At 51.7% G+C, this 16,270-nt stretch overlaps 2 protein-coding genes across 3 annotated transcripts in view; both read right to left on the bottom strand.

The window, feature by feature from the left end:
- Positions 1–328: 328 nt before the first annotated feature.
- LOC129131567 (disintegrin and metalloproteinase domain-containing protein 18-like) lies at positions 329–11,233 on the bottom strand. 2 transcript variants are annotated; one of them, XM_077191810.1, is made up of 18 exons: positions 11,085–11,233; positions 10,875–10,953; positions 10,643–10,719; positions 10,348–10,540; positions 10,077–10,142; positions 9,740–9,811; positions 8,968–9,134; positions 8,560–8,641; positions 8,263–8,399; positions 7,447–7,633; positions 6,117–6,206; positions 4,808–5,006; positions 3,459–3,567; positions 2,050–2,233; positions 1,649–1,729; positions 1,451–1,568; positions 807–960; positions 329–618 (listed from the first exon to the last, which is right to left on the bottom strand). In XM_077191810.1, exons 1-18 carry the CDS (start codon positions 11,153–11,155, stop codon positions 333–335), a joined length of 2,352 nt encoding a protein of 783 aa, XP_077047925.1. In that variant the 5' UTR covers positions 11,156–11,233; the 3' UTR covers positions 329–332. The 2 variants fall into 2 exon arrangements, with proteins under 2 accessions (XP_077047925.1, XP_077047926.1); XM_077191811.1 differs by having other exon boundaries at positions 329–615.
- Positions 11,234–11,775: 542 nt separating this feature from the next.
- LOC129131613 (disintegrin and metalloproteinase domain-containing protein 9) overlaps positions 11,776–16,270 on the bottom strand; it is a 28,922-nt gene continuing 24,427 nt past the window's right edge. The window contains exons 20-22 of the mRNA XM_054650547.2: positions 15,825–15,927; positions 15,112–15,239; positions 11,776–13,806 (exon numbers count right to left, since the gene is read on the bottom strand). Of these exons, the coding sequence (XP_054506522.2) occupies positions 13,692–13,806; positions 15,112–15,239; positions 15,825–15,927 (346 nt within the window). The 3' untranslated portion in view covers positions 11,776–13,691. The remainder of the gene's footprint in view (positions 13,807–15,111; positions 15,240–15,824; positions 15,928–16,270) is intronic.

The following is a 16,270-nucleotide window of genomic DNA, read 5'->3' as shown; positions in this document are numbered from 1 at the left end:
GCCACCACACGAGGCAGTGGCCTCCCCTGGTCCCCAGCTCTGAGGAGGGGAGCCATGAGCCACACACATCCACAGTCACACAGGACAGGGTCACTTCAGAGGCAGCCCCAGTGCCTGAGCCAGCGCTGCTGAACAGCCCCCAGCATCAGGCAGCTTCACACAGACGGGCAAATCCCAACCACCACTGTGTGCCCACAGAGAAAAGGGGACAATCTCAGCAGCTGTGGCCTCTAGGCCCCGAGAGAGGGTTAAATCTGATAAAAAACATAAACTACGTAAACATAAAACCACGGGGCACTGGCCATGACTCCAGCTTTGCCCAACACCTTTAATTAGTGCCCGTGGTGCTGCCCCAGCGCTGGCTCTGCTGGTGGGTCCGTGTCTGTCTTCATCTCCAGCTCTGGCTCCAGCTCTACGTCTGTCTGCAGCTCCGGGGCCAGCTCTGGCTCCTGTACCTCCAGGTCTGGCTCCCATTTTAGCTCCAGGTCTGGCTCCCGGTTTAGGTCAAGGTCTGGCTCCCATTTTAGCTCCAGGCCTGGCTCCCGTTTTACCTCCTGCTCTGGCTCCAGGTTTCGCTCCAGGTCTGGCTCCAGCTCCCTGCCCGTGTCCCGGCTGCTGCTGTGGGGGATCTGCAGTGGGGCCTTGGCCCTGCCTTGGCTCAGGGGTGCCTCAGCCTGGGGTCACCTCTGCCCAAGGGTCAGGCCGGGCAGTGTCCTCATGTCCCCATGGGAGTCACCCTACCCCTCCCCTCTGCAGGGATGCCCTCGGCCCTCTGGCCCACCCTGCAGCCGTGGGGCCCCACTCACCCCTCGGTGCCCGGCGCCCGCTCCCCATGGCACTGGCCAGGCACCTGCTGCCGCCACAGGCCGAGCCCCAGGGCCGCCGTCAGGAACAGCAGGACGAGGCTGGAGCCCAGCACCAGCCAGGCCATCTCACCGTCCTCCAGTGCTCGCTGCAGGCCTGGTGGGAGACGGGGTGTGAGATGGCTGAGGGCATCCCTGCCAGCCATGCACAGGCACTGCCAGCCCTGCCAGGCACAGGCACTGCCAGCCCAGCCTGCCCAGCCCAGATGGGCACAGCCCCTGAGCCCCTGCCAGCCCAGATGGGCACTGCCAGCCCAGCCTGTCCAGCCCAGCTGGGCACAGCCCCTGCCAGCCCAGCCTGTCCAGCCCAGCTGGGCACATCCCCTGCCAGCCCTGCACAGCCCCTGCCAGCCCAGCCTGTCCAGCCCAGCTGGGCACAGCCCCTTCCAGCCCAGATGGGCACTGCCAGCCCAGCCTGTCCAGCCCAGATGGGCACTGCCAACCCAGCCTGTCCAGCCCAGCTGGGCACTGCCAGCCCAGCCTGTCCAGCCCAGCTGGGCACAGCCCCTGCCAGCCCAGCCTGTCCAGCCCAGCTGAGCACAGCCCCTGCCAGCCCTGCCCACGCCATCCCTCGGGTGCCCACTCACCTCCCTCTGTGAACTGCAGCCCGCTGTCCCAGCTGCCCCCCCGGCGTGACCCCCTCCACTGGCAGTCGGGGGGCTGCCAGCCCATGTTGCAGTGGCAGTTGCCCTTGTTGTTGCACACCTGCAGGGCCAGGGAGGGGTACAGGTGTGCAGGGGGCTGGTGCAGCCTGCCCTCCCCAGCCCAGCACCCCTGGGACTCACGCCGTGGCCGTGGCACTTTGTTTTGCTGTCACAGATGGGTCCCAGCACCGACAGAGGGTGGCATGTGTTGTTCATACACACCTGGGAAAAACCATGGCAGCTCCAGCCCAGCACTGTCCCACCCATACAGCGCTCAGCATATCAGGCTATGGCCCAAAGGGAAATGAAAACACACTATTTAAAAAAAAAAAAAAAAAAAAGAAGCCACAGTTCTGCCCTGAGGCCAGGTCATTTTAGTGCTCACACCCTGCCAAACCCAAACCTTGAATGCAATATTTGCAAGTTTTTACAGTGTTTTTAAATATCAAGCACACTGCTGCAAGCAACAAGTGTTTCTATGATCTTGTTAATATTCACAGTTTCTATTTGTCATTCCAGGTGATTACAGAATATTTCCTTACCCTTCCAGAGCCACACTTTGTCCCTGGAGCAACCAGAAGGGGATCCAGCCATCTGGACACGTTCAGGTAGTTCAGAGACACACAGATATGATGCTTCACCCGGGCGTACATCACAGCAGTGGCAGGGGCTAAGAAGGGCTTGTGGGATGGGTATGTGCAGATTAACTTCCCACACCTGAGGTCCCTGGAAAGCAAATTTGCACAGGATGTGTAGCAAACATACACAGACATGTGGGTCTGATCTTCAGCACAGGCTACAGCCAACATCTGAGGTCACCATTTGTGGTATTTGCAGGACAAAGTCAGAGGTGAGTGAATCTGACTCCATGTTCTTAGAAGGCTAATTTATTAATCTATTATATTATTAGTTTATTATTTAAATAATTTATTTATTTGTTTATTAATAATTGACTACTTTATTATACAATTATATTATATTATTTATTATTTATCACATTACTATTAATATACTATTTGTATATTTATATATTATTATTTTATATTATAATAATAATTTTTATTATATTTTATATTATTATTTTATTATAGAATGATATTATTATTTATATATTATTTTATTATATTGTATTATGATATTATATTATGATATTATATTATATTATGATATTATATTATGATATTATTTCATTATATTATTATTATTATATTATTTACTATACCATTAAAGAATGCTAAACTAAAACTATACTAAAGAATACAGAAAGGATACAGACAGAAGGCTTCACAAGAATGATCATGAAAAACTCATGACTGACCCCTCAGAGTCCAACACAGCTGATGGTAATTGGTCATTAAGTCAAAACAATTCACATGAAACCAATGAAACAATCACCTGTTGGATAAACAATCTCCAAACACATTCCAAAACAGCAAAACATGGGAGAAGCAATGAGATAATATTGTTTTCCTTTTTCTCTGAGGCTTCTCAGCTTCCCAGGAAAAAATCCTGGGCAAAGAGGATTTTTCAGAAAACATGACAGTGACACTGGTGTTATAGATCTTATTGCAAGCATTTTCTGTGTGGGTTTGAGGTTTTTTTTCACAGCTAGTACACAACTGGAACCACCAGAATGCATTTTCCCTGTGATTCAGACCTTCATTAGCTACAGGATCAATGCTTAAATGCCACACTGGCTCCACACCAAACAGAAATAAAAAGAAGTCTCAATTCAGAGAAATATCACATGAAATAGTGGAGTTCCAAACATGCCTTTACACAGACACAAGAATTGCAATAATTGCAACAATCTGTCCCTGTCACTTGCTGGATGTAGCACAGCTTGGAAGTGTTTCCTAAACTAATTCTCAAGGTGGGTAAGTGCAGATGGATTTAGAGATGGAAGAACCTGGTGGATTTCGGCAGAGGCAGCGCCCCCTGCTCCGCCTACCTCCAAACACAGAGCCGGTAGCTGCGGTCGGGCTTGAAGCCGCAGTGCCCAAACCTGTCCCGCTGCCCGTTGATCTCCTCGTAGCACATCACAGGAGCGTTCCTGGAGTCTGCAAGTGCAGCAAGAACGTTTGTTACTCTAATAGATGATGTGTGTGAATTCCTGCTGAGTAATCCCACCGAATGAAAGTCCTGGCGTGCCAAAGGAGGGCTCCAGGAAATTCCCTGTGATGAGATTACAGCGATATGCACCAACATCCTAGCATGAATATTCATCTCCAGAAGTGTTGATTCCAGATGATTATTCATGTGACCAAAGCCCAGCAATATGTATTCAATATGCACCATCGATAAGATAAATATGTGTCTCCTAGCCTGAATGTTCATCTCCAGAAATGTTGATTTTAGAGGATTATTCATGTGACCAAAGACCAGCAATATGTATTCAATATGCACCATCGATAAGATAAATATGTGTCTCCTAGCCTGAATATTCATCTCCAGAAATGTTGATTCCAGAGGATTATTCATCTGACCAAATGCAATATGCATTTGATATGCATCATCAAGAAGATAAATATGTGTCTCCTAGAATGTATATTGCAGGAGATTTTCTAACAAAGTGAATTGTTTGCCATTTTCAGGAAACTCTCAGCAAGAGCAGCAGCAAGAAAGGAAAAACTACAGAAATATGCTAAAAAGATAAAATCAACAGTAAGAAAGCAGCAAGAAACCCTTCCCAGCAACCCTCGGGAGTTTGGAAATGTATAAAAAAGACTTTGTGAGAGCTGTCTCTCCATGATGCACAGAGGAGTGGAGCCCTGGTGGCCCCCCCATCTCACTTGATGCTGTTAGCCTGGTTCAGCACTGATCTGATCTTTCCTTGTGGCCTTTTATCTGACTGTACTTTAATTATTGAATAAATTTTCCTTATTAATCAAATTAGCTAATTCATTTATAACAGTACCATTAAAAGGAACACAAAGGGACATATTCTGGTATCTAACAGCTTCATTTTTCACTATTTAATTAGAGAAAACACACCTATCCCTGCCCAAACCCTCAGCAGTCCTGAACCTCAGGAATCAGCAGGGGAAGTTCTCTAATTGAGCTTGCCCACAGAAAATAACTACGGAAAGAACAAAAAGCAAATTATCTGTGAAGCACTGGGTGGGGTGGCACTCTGTGCTTCCAACCAGAGCTTGAAACGCTTTCCTAGAGCTGTGCCTTCTCTCCAGGTGCCCCACTCTGCCGAGCTTGGTGCATTGAGGAGCACAGGTACGTGATGCTGTGATATTGCGGCCACCCCTGCCCCTGAGCAGTGCCAGTGCCACCAGCCCAGCCTGTTACCTGTCCCGTAGAGCCTCCTGCACTGCAGGTCCGGGGACTGGCAGCGTCCCTGGTAGCAGTAGCCGGTGCCACGCCCGCACTCCTGCCCGTCCTGCACGTACACATCGGGCGGGCAGGAGGCGGAGGAGCCGCTGCAGAACTCGGGCAGGTCACACTGGGCATCGGCGGCCGGGCGGCACAGCGAGTTCCTCCACTTGAACTGGGGAGAAGGAGGGGCTCTGCAGCCTCCCTGACCTGCCAGCCTGAGCAGGAGGGGCTCTGCAGCCTCCCAAGCCTGAACAGGAGGGGCTCTGCAGCCTCCCATGTCTGCCAGCCTGAGCAGGAGGGGCTCTGCAGCCTCCCATGTCCCAGCCTGAGCAGCAGAAGCTCTGCAGACCCCCAGCCTGAGCAAGAGGAGCTCTGCAGCCTCCCATGTCTGCCAGCCTGAGCAGGAGGAGCTCTGCAACCTCCCTGACCTGCCAGCCTGAGCAGGAGGGGCTCTGCAGCCTCCCATGTCTGCCAGCCTGAGCAGGAGGAGCCCTGCAACCTCCCTGACCTGCCAGCCTGAGCAGGAGGGGCTCTGCAGCCTCCCAGCCTGAACAGGAGGAGCTCTGCAGACCCCCAGCCTGAACAGGAGGAGCCCTGCAACCCCCCAGCCTGAGCAGGAGGAGCCCTGCAGCCTCCCATGTCTGCCAGCCTGAGCAGGAGGAGCCCTGCAGCCCCCCAGCCTGAACAGGAGGAGCCCTGCAGCCTCCCTGACCTGCCAGCCTGAGCAGGAGGAGCTCTGCAGCCTCCCATGTTTGCCAGCCTGAGCAGGAGGGGCTCTGCAGCCCCCAGCCTGAGCAGGAGGGGCTCTGCAGCCCCCAAGCCTGAGCAGGAGGAGCTCTGCAGCCTCCATCACCTCCCACCCTGAACAGGAGGAGCCCTGCAGCCTCCCTGACCTCCCAGCCTGAGCAGGAGGGGCTCTGCAGCCTCCATCACCTCCCAGCCTGAGCAGGAGGGGCTCTGCAGCCTCCCAGCCTGAGCAGCAGGAGCCCTGCAGCCTCCCTGACCTCCCAGCCTGAGCCCACACAGCCCCGTCTGCCCACGGCCTCAGGGTCCCTCCCCCTTGAGGTGCTCAGGTGTGACAGGTGTGTGACACTGCCTGGGACAGTCCCCAGGTAATATTCCCCCACCCCAGGGGATCCCAAGAGCTGAGCCAGGAAGCCCAGCCCCAGGAACCTTCCCCACTGCACAGCAGGAAGTTTGGCTCTATCCCTCAAGCATGGGAATATGCCATGTGTCCAAAAATAAACAATGATTTTGTTATAATTATAAAAATCTGCCTTACCTGACAATTTCTACAACATAATCCAGAGGCACATTTTGCTCTTGGCCTGAGTCTACATCTTGGAGTGCAACACCTGTCCTTCAGGCATTCCTGTGGACACATGGCAAACCCACGTTATTTTATTTTGTTGTCCCCCCGAGCTTCTCCTCCTCCTCTCCCCATATTACTTGGGCAATATCCAGCAGAACAAACGGGCAAAGCTGCCACACAGAAACAATCCCCAACCCAACACAGCCCTCCCTGGGCTGCTCCCCATGCAGGAATCCATAAAATCAGAAAGGTTTGGGAAAGCTGCAAAAGGCCTCAGAGAGAGCAGAACTGTGATTAGAGCTGAGCAGCAGCCAGGAGATTGGTCAGCAGAAAAATTATTTAAAAAGTAGAAAAGCAAGGACAAATAGAACAATGGTCTGTGTATTAACACTTGTCTAGAATAACTCCTTAAGCTGCAGAAAAGTTTATCTAGTGAGATATTAGGGAGTTCTAAGCTTAATAATGGAGCTCTGTGCATTGTGTTTGAAGGCTTACAAGCAGGGATTGTATTTGAAATAAGCAAGGTATTGTGCTTATAGTGGTTGGATGGAACTACTGTCAATGTGCTTTTGCTTTGTGGGATTGGTCAAAACACTTATAAAGTGAGTTGTAACATTAAGTTCTGGGTCTGCTGCCTGGGATTTGAGCTGCTGGCATCTTCCCGTTGCCATAACCATGGAATGAGGCTGATGCTGGAAAATCAAACAGCTCAAGGCACGTTCCCAGCAGCCCTGTCCTGTTGGTGATTTGTACACAGCCCCTGGCTGGTGGTACCCTGCTGCACTGGGGCTCCTGATCCCAAGGCTTGGTGACTTCACAGGCACTGGGAGCACAAAGACAGAGCTGAGCCCCCCAGGGCTGAGCCCCCCAGGGCTGAACCCACCAGGGCTGTGCCCCCCAGGGCTGTGCCCACCTGGGCTGTGCCCACCTGGGCTGTGCCCACCAGGGCTGTGCCCCCAGGGCTGAACCCACCAGGGCTGAGCCCCCCAGGGCTGAACCCACCAGGGCTGAACCCACCAGGGCTGAGCCCCCCAGGGCTGAACCCACCAGGGCTGTGCCCACCAGGGCTGTGCCCACCTGGGCTGAGCCCCCCAGGGCTGTGCCCACCTGGGCTGTGCCCACCTGGGCTGTGTCCCCCAGGGCTGTGCCCACCTGGGCTGTGCCCACCTGGGCTGTGTCCCCCAGGGCTGTGCCCCCCAGGGCTGTGCCCCCCAAGGCTGTGCCCCCCAGGGCTGTGCCCACCTGGGCTGTGCCCCCACGGCTGTGCCCACCTGGGCTGTGCCCCCACGGCTGTGCCCACCTGGGCTGTGCCACAGTCGCACTGCTCGCCCGGCTCCACCACGTGGTTGCCGCAGACGGCGCCGCTCTGCCGGGACTGGCGGCTCAGCCTGGGGCTGCCAAAAAGGCAATCCCCTCTGCCCTGCTTCAGGAAGCTCTCAAAGTCCCTGATGCTGCAGTTGCTGAAGGCTTTTGACCCACTGAGATGTCTAAAATAAAGCAGTGATCAGGTTATACATTACACAAAGCAATTATCAGTTTATACTTTACACATTGACCAAAGCTCTGTGCAAGTCAAGGGCTCACCCAGACACTGACAGCCCCCCAGGGTCTATTAATTCACCTGATCTACAGCTCATTATTAACAGAGATTGAAAAACATCCTGGAGTACCTTCATTTTAGAGAGCAAAGGTCTCTTCTCTTCATTTTAGAGAGCAAAGGTCAAATTAAGCGCTAAATTGCTATTTAATTAATTCTTTTTTTCTTCTTAGAGGAATAAAAGCAGGGATTTCTTCACTGAAATAATGGTATTGAAATAACTGAAATAACTGGTATTCAGGCATTGGAATTGCTGCTCAGGGAGGTGATGGAGTCCCCATCCCTGGAGGAGTTCAAGAAATGACTGACACAGCACTCAGTGCTCTGGTCCAGCTGACAAGGTGGTCATTGGTCAAAGGTTGGACTCCATGGTCCTGAAGGCCTTTTCCAGCCTGAGTGATTCCATTTTTGCAGTGGAATGACAGTGGTGGAGGACACCTCTGACAAGGGGACACCACGCAGCCACCCCTGTCCCCCCCTTCCCGTGCCCCAGCCCTGCAGCCCCTCAGGCAAACTCACAGCGCCGCAGGGCTCATGGTGCACACTCGTCCAGGGCAGCTGCAGCCTCGGGGGCTGTCGGGGCTCATGCCCAGGCTCTGGCCCAGCACCTGGGCCAGCAGCACTGACAAGGCCTCCAGGGTCACGTTCCCGTGGTACTGCAGGGAGGAGAGAGGGGAGCAGCCAGAGCTGAGCACTCCTTGCAGAGATCCAGATCCTCCCATGTGCTCCATCCACCCCTGCTCCTGCTGCTGCCCAGGCTGAGCTCGCAGCCATGTGGGCGGCTGAGGGACAGGCACAGGACAGGGGGGACCATACCAGGGCCACCGTGGCAGCAGCATCTCTCTGACATGCCTTTCCTGGAGCTGCTGCACCCACGAGGGCTCCTTGGTGCCTGTACCTGGAACAGAGGGGGGGTCACTGCTGTGGTCAGGGGGTGGATGCTGGCTCTGTACAGCCCAAGTCCCCTTGGTGTCCCTGTTTGCTGTCCCCAGGGGAGCTGGGGCAGGGTCTGGTGCCTGGTGCTGGCAGGGACTGGGGGGTGACAAGGATGGACAGCACCATTGCAGCTGCTGCATCGCTAGGAGGAATGGCTTGGAAGAAATACTCGAAGGATTTAGGAAATATGGATTTTTTTAAAAAGCATTTTTTGTCAAAGTTTTGACTTACATTGGTTTGACTGATTGCTACCACGTAATCTTTAACACTAATGAACCTTTATCTTACCCTAAAAGAGAAGCAATGTTGTGTGCCTGTGTCTCCAGAGACAACTGTTTCCACTGTAAAAATCGCTGTAGAAGGTCATTTGTGTCCCCTGCTGTTGATATTTTATCCCCCTCTGCCCACAGCTCCAGGGAGGACAGCACAATGGTGACATTAAGGGGATTAAACATCTGAAAGAATAAGAGAGGAAATCTGTTCTCACACCTTCCCTTCATGCAGTCATCACTCTGCACACAGTAAACACAGGGGAAAAGTAAATTGCTGCTGTCAGTGCCTCAATGGCATCTGTAGCCAAAAAGAATGAACACACCTAAAGAACAAAGAGGCCTGAGCCAAACTCCAATAACTTCATAAGGGTTAGGGGTTTGGGGAATAACTTCTCATTACACAAGTGAAGCATAAAACAGCGGTGGAGTAAAGAACAGGATTGGAAGTTGGTTACAAGCACCTGAGAGTAAGCAGGTGAATTGGATCAGTGAGATCAGGGGACAGGGAAGCAACCCAGGAGTCCTCAAAATGCAGGGTTTGGCTGCCCTGTGGCAAACTGCCTGTTTTTCTGTACCTCTGCACAAGACATGGCCATCACACAGGGAAAGATGTTCTTTTGTGGCAGACTGACATGTCCAGAGGAAAAACCTTCCCAGGAAACATGGAATTTTTTACATAACATCCTCCTAAACCTAAAAGCAGCTAGAAAAGAGGGTGGCCACTGCTAACATCAACATCCCCCTCATCCCCCATCTCACTGCAGTACAAACCAGACTTAAGAACTCACATTGTTGATTAAACTGAAGGCCTGGATTATGTTCTGTGTCGCAGCATTCGGGTCTGATCCCATATAGTTGTACTGAAAAACAACCCAAGGGGACACAAAGGCAGACAAGGTGCTTACCAGGGTGAAGCATGTCAGTGTTGGAGCACTGAAATGATTCCCAACACTGAGCCACGGAGACATGAGCTACAAACTCACGTTCCTTATTTCCTACAAAATCCACGGCACGTGTAATTTTGAAAACAGAAAATAAATCCACATAAAAGCTGGGGAATGTTACCATTCCCATGCTCACAGAAGTCAGGCAAAGAAAAGGAAAAAGTGGCTGGCATGGACTTACCAAAGCCTTGTCCAAAACCACGTACACTGTGAGGTATTTGGGAGATTGTGCAGCGGCCGGGAGGGGCTAAAAGAGAAAATGGGCTTCAAAGTACAGATTCTGCATTCTCTGGTCACCTCAGAGAATGCTGAGGTGCTGCTGGCTGTGCTTCTTCAAAGCTGGTGTCCAAGTGTCTGGCCACAGACAGACAGGAGACCTTCCAGCAGAATCAGCTCCCTGCTCACAGGGGGACAGGGACAGCAGCAGCACGGGGAGAACAGGCACTGCTCACCTCATCATCCCTGGGGGCCTTGTCCAGCAGGTCCCAGGCTGCCAGCCCACCCTGCCCTGCCTCAGGGGGGCTGTGGGCAGGGGGGGCTGCTGCCATCTGCTCCTCACCCACTCGGTACAGCACGTGCTGGAAGGCAGGGGAGTAGCCCAGGGGCTGGATCCCGTAGCTCACGTTCTCAAACTGCAGCAAACCCCTGCCAGGGCACCAGCACTGCCCACTTGCCCCTGGCACAGCTGCCTGTTCTGCAGGCCAGGCTGCCAGGGAGGGCAGCACAGGGATGGGGCTGGTGCTTTACCTGAGCCCTGAGCAGGTGTTGAGGGTCACTGCTGAGCTGGGGAAGCCATCGATGTAGCCCCAGTAGTGGCAGCCTCCCTGTGACATGACAGAGGACAGGGAGCCCTTCCATGGCTGGGCAAGCCATCCCCTTACCCACCACCCCAGCTGGAGCAGCTGCCCTGGGCAGAGACAAACAAACCCCAGGCACAGCCCAACATGGACAAACACAGCCCAAAGCAAGGCCAGGTTACCTCAGCGTGGGCAGAATCAGAGTGCAAAGATCCCTGCTCGCTGGCCACATAAGTCTGGAAATCATCAGATAAAAAGGCACTGCAAGAGAGAGGCACAAAGTGAGGTACTTACAGCAGCATCCATCATCACCCAGAGCTTCTCAAGCTTCTTGCAGCCACCAGGGAGCAGGGCAGGCACTGGCAGCCAGGGCAGTGGCAGGGCCAACTCACTGCTGCTGCAGGTGGATGGTGTAAGGCTTCCCCTCGATCCTCAGGGTGTAGGACACTGCCTCCTTGTGCATGCAGAAAAGCAGAGAAGGGGAAAAATGGGAACAGGGAGTTGGGAATAGCACAATCCAAGGCCTGCTGTGAACAGCAAAGGGGGAGCACAGGGTGGCTGCAGCCATCGTGGTGCTGGCAGTGCCACTGTTACAGCTGCCACCACATCTGTGCCCCCCCAGCCCTTTTGTTCAGCTGAACCCTCCCTTCCCCCAGCCTCTGTTACAGCTGCCACCACATCTACACTGCCCCTGCCCTCCTCTTTAGCTGAACCCTCCTTCCCCCAGGCTCCCAGAGCCCCCCAGCACCGTGCCTGCTTCAGCCCCTCCTCTCCTTTTGTGCTGGCCCCCAGCTGCTGCGGGATTGTGATCTGGGACCAGACCTGCCCACCCACAGGGGACAGAGACCCCCATGGCTGAGCCCACTCCTGGCGGGCTGGGGGCTCTGGGGGGCCCTGCCCAGCCTCGTGCAGCAGCTCCAGGAACAGCAGGAGCAGCACTGGTGGCATTGCACAAAGTGGCCCCATGGCCAGCCGGTAACCGCCCCGCAGTAACGGCCCCACAGCCCACCAGTAACTGCCCACAGGTAACAGCCCCACCAGTAACAGCCTCCCCACCACTTAAAGCAGAGGCTGAGGCAGAGATTTGTACAAAACTGGCATCTTTATTGCTCGTTGGGGCTGTACAAAGGGGTTGGGAGCAGCCCTTGGGCCAGGGAGCAGCGCGGGGCTGCTGCAGAGGGGGACACAGCTGCCAACCTGCCCGGGACAGGTATCCCTACACTTTACAAAAGAAAGTCAGTAGTCATCTTCAGCATCCACCAGCAAAAACTGGAGCCATTTCCTGTCCATGGCACGGCTCCTCACACCACACATCCCTGCTATTCCAACGGGCACGCCGGGAGTACAAAAACTCTTTGTCTATGAAGGCACCATGTTCAGCATAGTTTAGTTCACACGCACAGTTAAGAACATCTCTCTGGATGACTTCATTCCCTGGATCCCCTCCTCTTTCCCCACCCTCTGACCAGGGCTGGAGATGGGCTGCATCCAGCTGCAGAGCTCACTGTGACAGACAGACAGACAGACAGACAGACTGCCCACTCAGGCAGAGCGGGTCACAGCAACACAATTAGGAAGTAATTGATTATCTTGGAACAAAAAAGGAGACCCCCACCAGTACAGTTGGTGAAATTCTAGGTGACATTTTACAGATTTTTAACGGTGTTATAAATCTTAATCTAAGGTTATGGGAAACCACAGGAGTTCAAGTATTTTATTACTGCACACACTATATATATATTTATGTATGTATATACAGAGAAAAAGATTATTTTTTGGCAATATTAGGGGGATTTTACAGATTGAGCTGTGCTTGTGGCAAGCACAGAGCAAAACAGCCCAGCAGGCTCTTCAGCACTTATCTCACTTTTAGCAAGTTTGTGCAATAGAACCTCACTTTTAGCAACTTGTGCAATAGATTTCTATTTGTGACCACGACATCCAGCTTCTACCCATGGCACCACAGGATCAGGATCTCCAGCTCCCTCTCCTAGCAGAGTGGATGCTGAGCACCTCTGCTCAGGAGGAGTTCCAAAATCCAGTCCAGCCCACGGTGCAGGAGCAGTGGGCAGCCCAGTCTGACACACAGCAGCCCTGACTGACACTACAAGGCCTTGGCTGTTAAATTCAGGGTGCATGAGCCACCAGGTTCCCATTTAAAGTCCTCAGAGAAGCTCTGGTGGTCCAGGCAGAGACACTTCCCACTTCCCAGTGTTCTGCAGGGACTGCTGCTGTCTTTAGACCTCAATTAAAACCTAGCAGCAGCCCATTTTTTAAAACCAGAATATGGCCGTGTCTTCTCGTACCTTTATCTTCACTGCCCATCCTTGGATTAGTGGGAATTAGTACAGGAGTCTCGTTTAGCCACTCTCTAATTAAAAAGCATTAAACTCAGTGCTCCTACAGCACAGCTTAGTGTCAGTCAGCATGGAGTTAAGAATTTAAGTGCATTATTATGCATCTATAAACATATATACATGCATAAACATGTTTAAAATAGATCTCTCTTCCTGAAAAAGTCCTCTGAGACCTCATTCAATTTATGCCATTAAGATGTACATGGGAAACCCTTCCCAGTCCATGCAGAGTAACTGTAAATTAACTGACAGATCTCCTTGCTTTGCAAACGGGTTACTCCAATTCCTCACTGCACAGTCAGAGAGACAACAACAAATCAGACAATTTCCTTACCAGGGCTCGTGGCAGAAATGGGGAAGCCCAAAGCCACGTGCTGGATTTCAGGACTATTTCCCTGCAGGCTGCTGCACTCCTGCTGCCAGCCTGGCTGCAGCGGCAAAGCTTGAACAGAGCGAGGGACGGGCCGGGTGTTTCAGTCCCTGGAGCTTTGGTCGAGGTATTTATTGAGTGTAAAGTTCTACATTCCTGCTCGGGATCTCTCGTTTGCCCTGTCCCAGGCTGCAGAGGGAGGCTGCCGGCACTGCACTGCCACGGGATGCCAGAAGGGGAACTGCAATTTCAGCAGCCAACAGCTCAGGAAGCTACTTGGGAGGCAGAGGTGCCGGTCGGGAGGGGAAGTACTGTCCCTGAGGTAAACGTTTCTGCTGTGCTGGAGGCGCTCCCTGAGGTACAACCTTCTGCTGCGGGGGTGGAGGCCTGCAGGGGACACAGGAGGAGCAGTCAGTGCCACAGGCTCACACCTCACCCTGCCCGCTCAGACACCGAGATTCACTGCAAACATGCCAGGCTCAGACCGTGCCTTCAATGGCCTGAAATCCTCTGGGAACCCCCATCTGGTAAAACTCACCTTTAGTATCCACAGGGAACCCTGATGAGGGGAGAGAATCTGACTCCATCTTATCAGAAGGCTAATTGATTACTTTATTATACTATATTATTCTATGTTGTATACCACATCTTATTCTATACCACATCTTATTCTATACCACATCTTATTCTATACCACATCTTATTCTATACCATATTACATTACATCTAAACTGAATCTGCCAAGCACTCAACTCTGCTCACACTGTACAGAATCTCGTGACTGTCCTGACACACACACACACACCTGGTCCTGACAGGCCAAGGAAACAAAACACCATCATTTTGGGTAAACAATCTCCATATTGCATTCTACTTTTGCAAAACACAATCACAGCAAATGAGATAAGAATATTCTTGGGAAGAATTGTGCCTTGCTTTTCTCTGTGAAAAGAAATGTGGGGTTACACACTTGGCCCTGACAGACCAAGGAAACAAAACACCATCACTCTGGGCAAACAATCTCCATATTGCATTCTACTTTTGTGGTAGAAAAACAATAAGAATTGTTTTTCCTTTCTCTGAGGTCCAAAGAATGTGAAACCCAGGAATATTCTTGGGAAGAATTGTGCCTTGCTTTTCTCTGTGAAGAGAAATGTGGCCACCACACTCACCTTTTCTCTAGAATTTTCTGAAGATCCCCCAGGCCAAGAGCCCTACCAAAATGAGCTACATTAGGATGCTCCCGCTCTGGCACTTGCTGGGTCTGTGTGTGGCACAGCACAGCACTGCATCTCACAAGCACAACTCAAAATAAGATGAAACACACAGGAAAACTTCCTGCTCAAAGTTAAGAGAAATGGTTTTGCACTTGGCCATAGCATTCACAAATCAGCACAATGACAGATTTGTGAGTAATTTGCTTTTAAACTGACTATTTTAACAGGCCTTTCATCCACCTGCTGGGCTAATCTGCCTGCACAGCAGCGCTCTGAGCCTCGTCCATCACAACACAGCCGTGACAGCGCACGATGAACGCGCTGCCTTCCAGGGTGAAGTGAAGGAGAAACTTCCCCCAGTGAAAAATCAGCCCCAATCACACACAACACACGATGGAACACCCCAGGAGTGACAGCCAGGACGAGAAATGCCATCAGTGCCCCTGGCAGGGGGCATTGCAGTAACTGCACTGACCTGCTGGGCACCCTCGGTGGCTGCTGCACTGGATACTGCGGTGGGGAGTAGTAGGGCTGGTGGAAAGCCTGCTGAGGGTGCTGGTTAACTGGGTAAGCTGGCACAGGAAAGGTGTTGGGATGCATATCCTACAAAGAAAACACAAAGAGAATGGTCACCAATTGCACGTAGGGGATCGAAATATTTTGTGTCAGGGAATCGAAATATTTACGTCAGGGAATCGAAATATTCGTGTCGCTAAATAAGTGACGGTCAAGAAGGCTGCAAAACAGCCTGGCAATGTTCAGAGGTGCTCTTTCCTCTGAGAAACTCAGTAGGAAGAAGCAACAGCACTGTGGAAACTGCTGGATTTGGAAAAAGACAGAAAGGCTGATCACAAGAGCACTTGGTTTGTTCTGGGAGTGTGCTCGGGCTGGCTGGGGCTTTCAGAGGACAACTGCTCTGACAAGGACAGAGGGCTGGGCATATGTCATGGGGAAAAGGGAGCAGCAAAGCAGGTAAACCAAGCACAGCCTGGGACAACACCTAAACTGGGAAACTGAGGAGCCCCCCACAAAACAAATATTCTCTCTGCTTTTTATCAAGGAGAAACATCATTTTCAGAAGTGAAGAAGTAAGTTTAAAGCTTTTATTAGGACCAAAGTTAGAGCAACTGCCTTCATCTCTTTACTTGAGAGTAACAAATAGAGCAAGGGAAGGCAGCTGATTCCTACCATGGGCACAGCTCTTGGAGGGTAAGGCATGCCACGGGAGAAGCCTCTCTGCTGGTAGTCCCTGGGCTCAGTGTCTGGCCGAGGAGGAGCTGACTGAAGTGACCTGAAATCCAAAGGAAATGGGCTGTGTGAGCACAGAACTCAGACACAATCACTGTGCAGGCTGAGAACCCAGGCACTGTGAACCTGAGCTGGATTTGTACTATCTTAGCACATATCAAGTGTGAGAAAGATAATATTTGATATTACAATGTTAATATTTACAATATTATTTGTAAATAACAATATTTACAAATCTAATAAACAAAACCAACCCTTTTTCTGTTCAAGACTCTGGCAGCTTCCCTTTGCCCCTCTATAAAAAGATGGGACCCAAAAACATAAACCCCTATCACCAATGTACAAGAACAAACATAACAGTAAAGAGAAAACTCCTGCTCTTGATT

This window comes from Agelaius phoeniceus, chromosome 30 (assembly GCF_051311805.1).
Source record: "Agelaius phoeniceus isolate bAgePho1 chromosome 30, bAgePho1.hap1, whole genome shotgun sequence".
Taxonomy (NCBI): domain Eukaryota; kingdom Metazoa; phylum Chordata; class Aves; order Passeriformes; family Icteridae; genus Agelaius; species Agelaius phoeniceus.
Note: the sequence above shows the minus strand (reverse complement) of the source record. Positions and strands in the feature narration are given on the sequence as shown.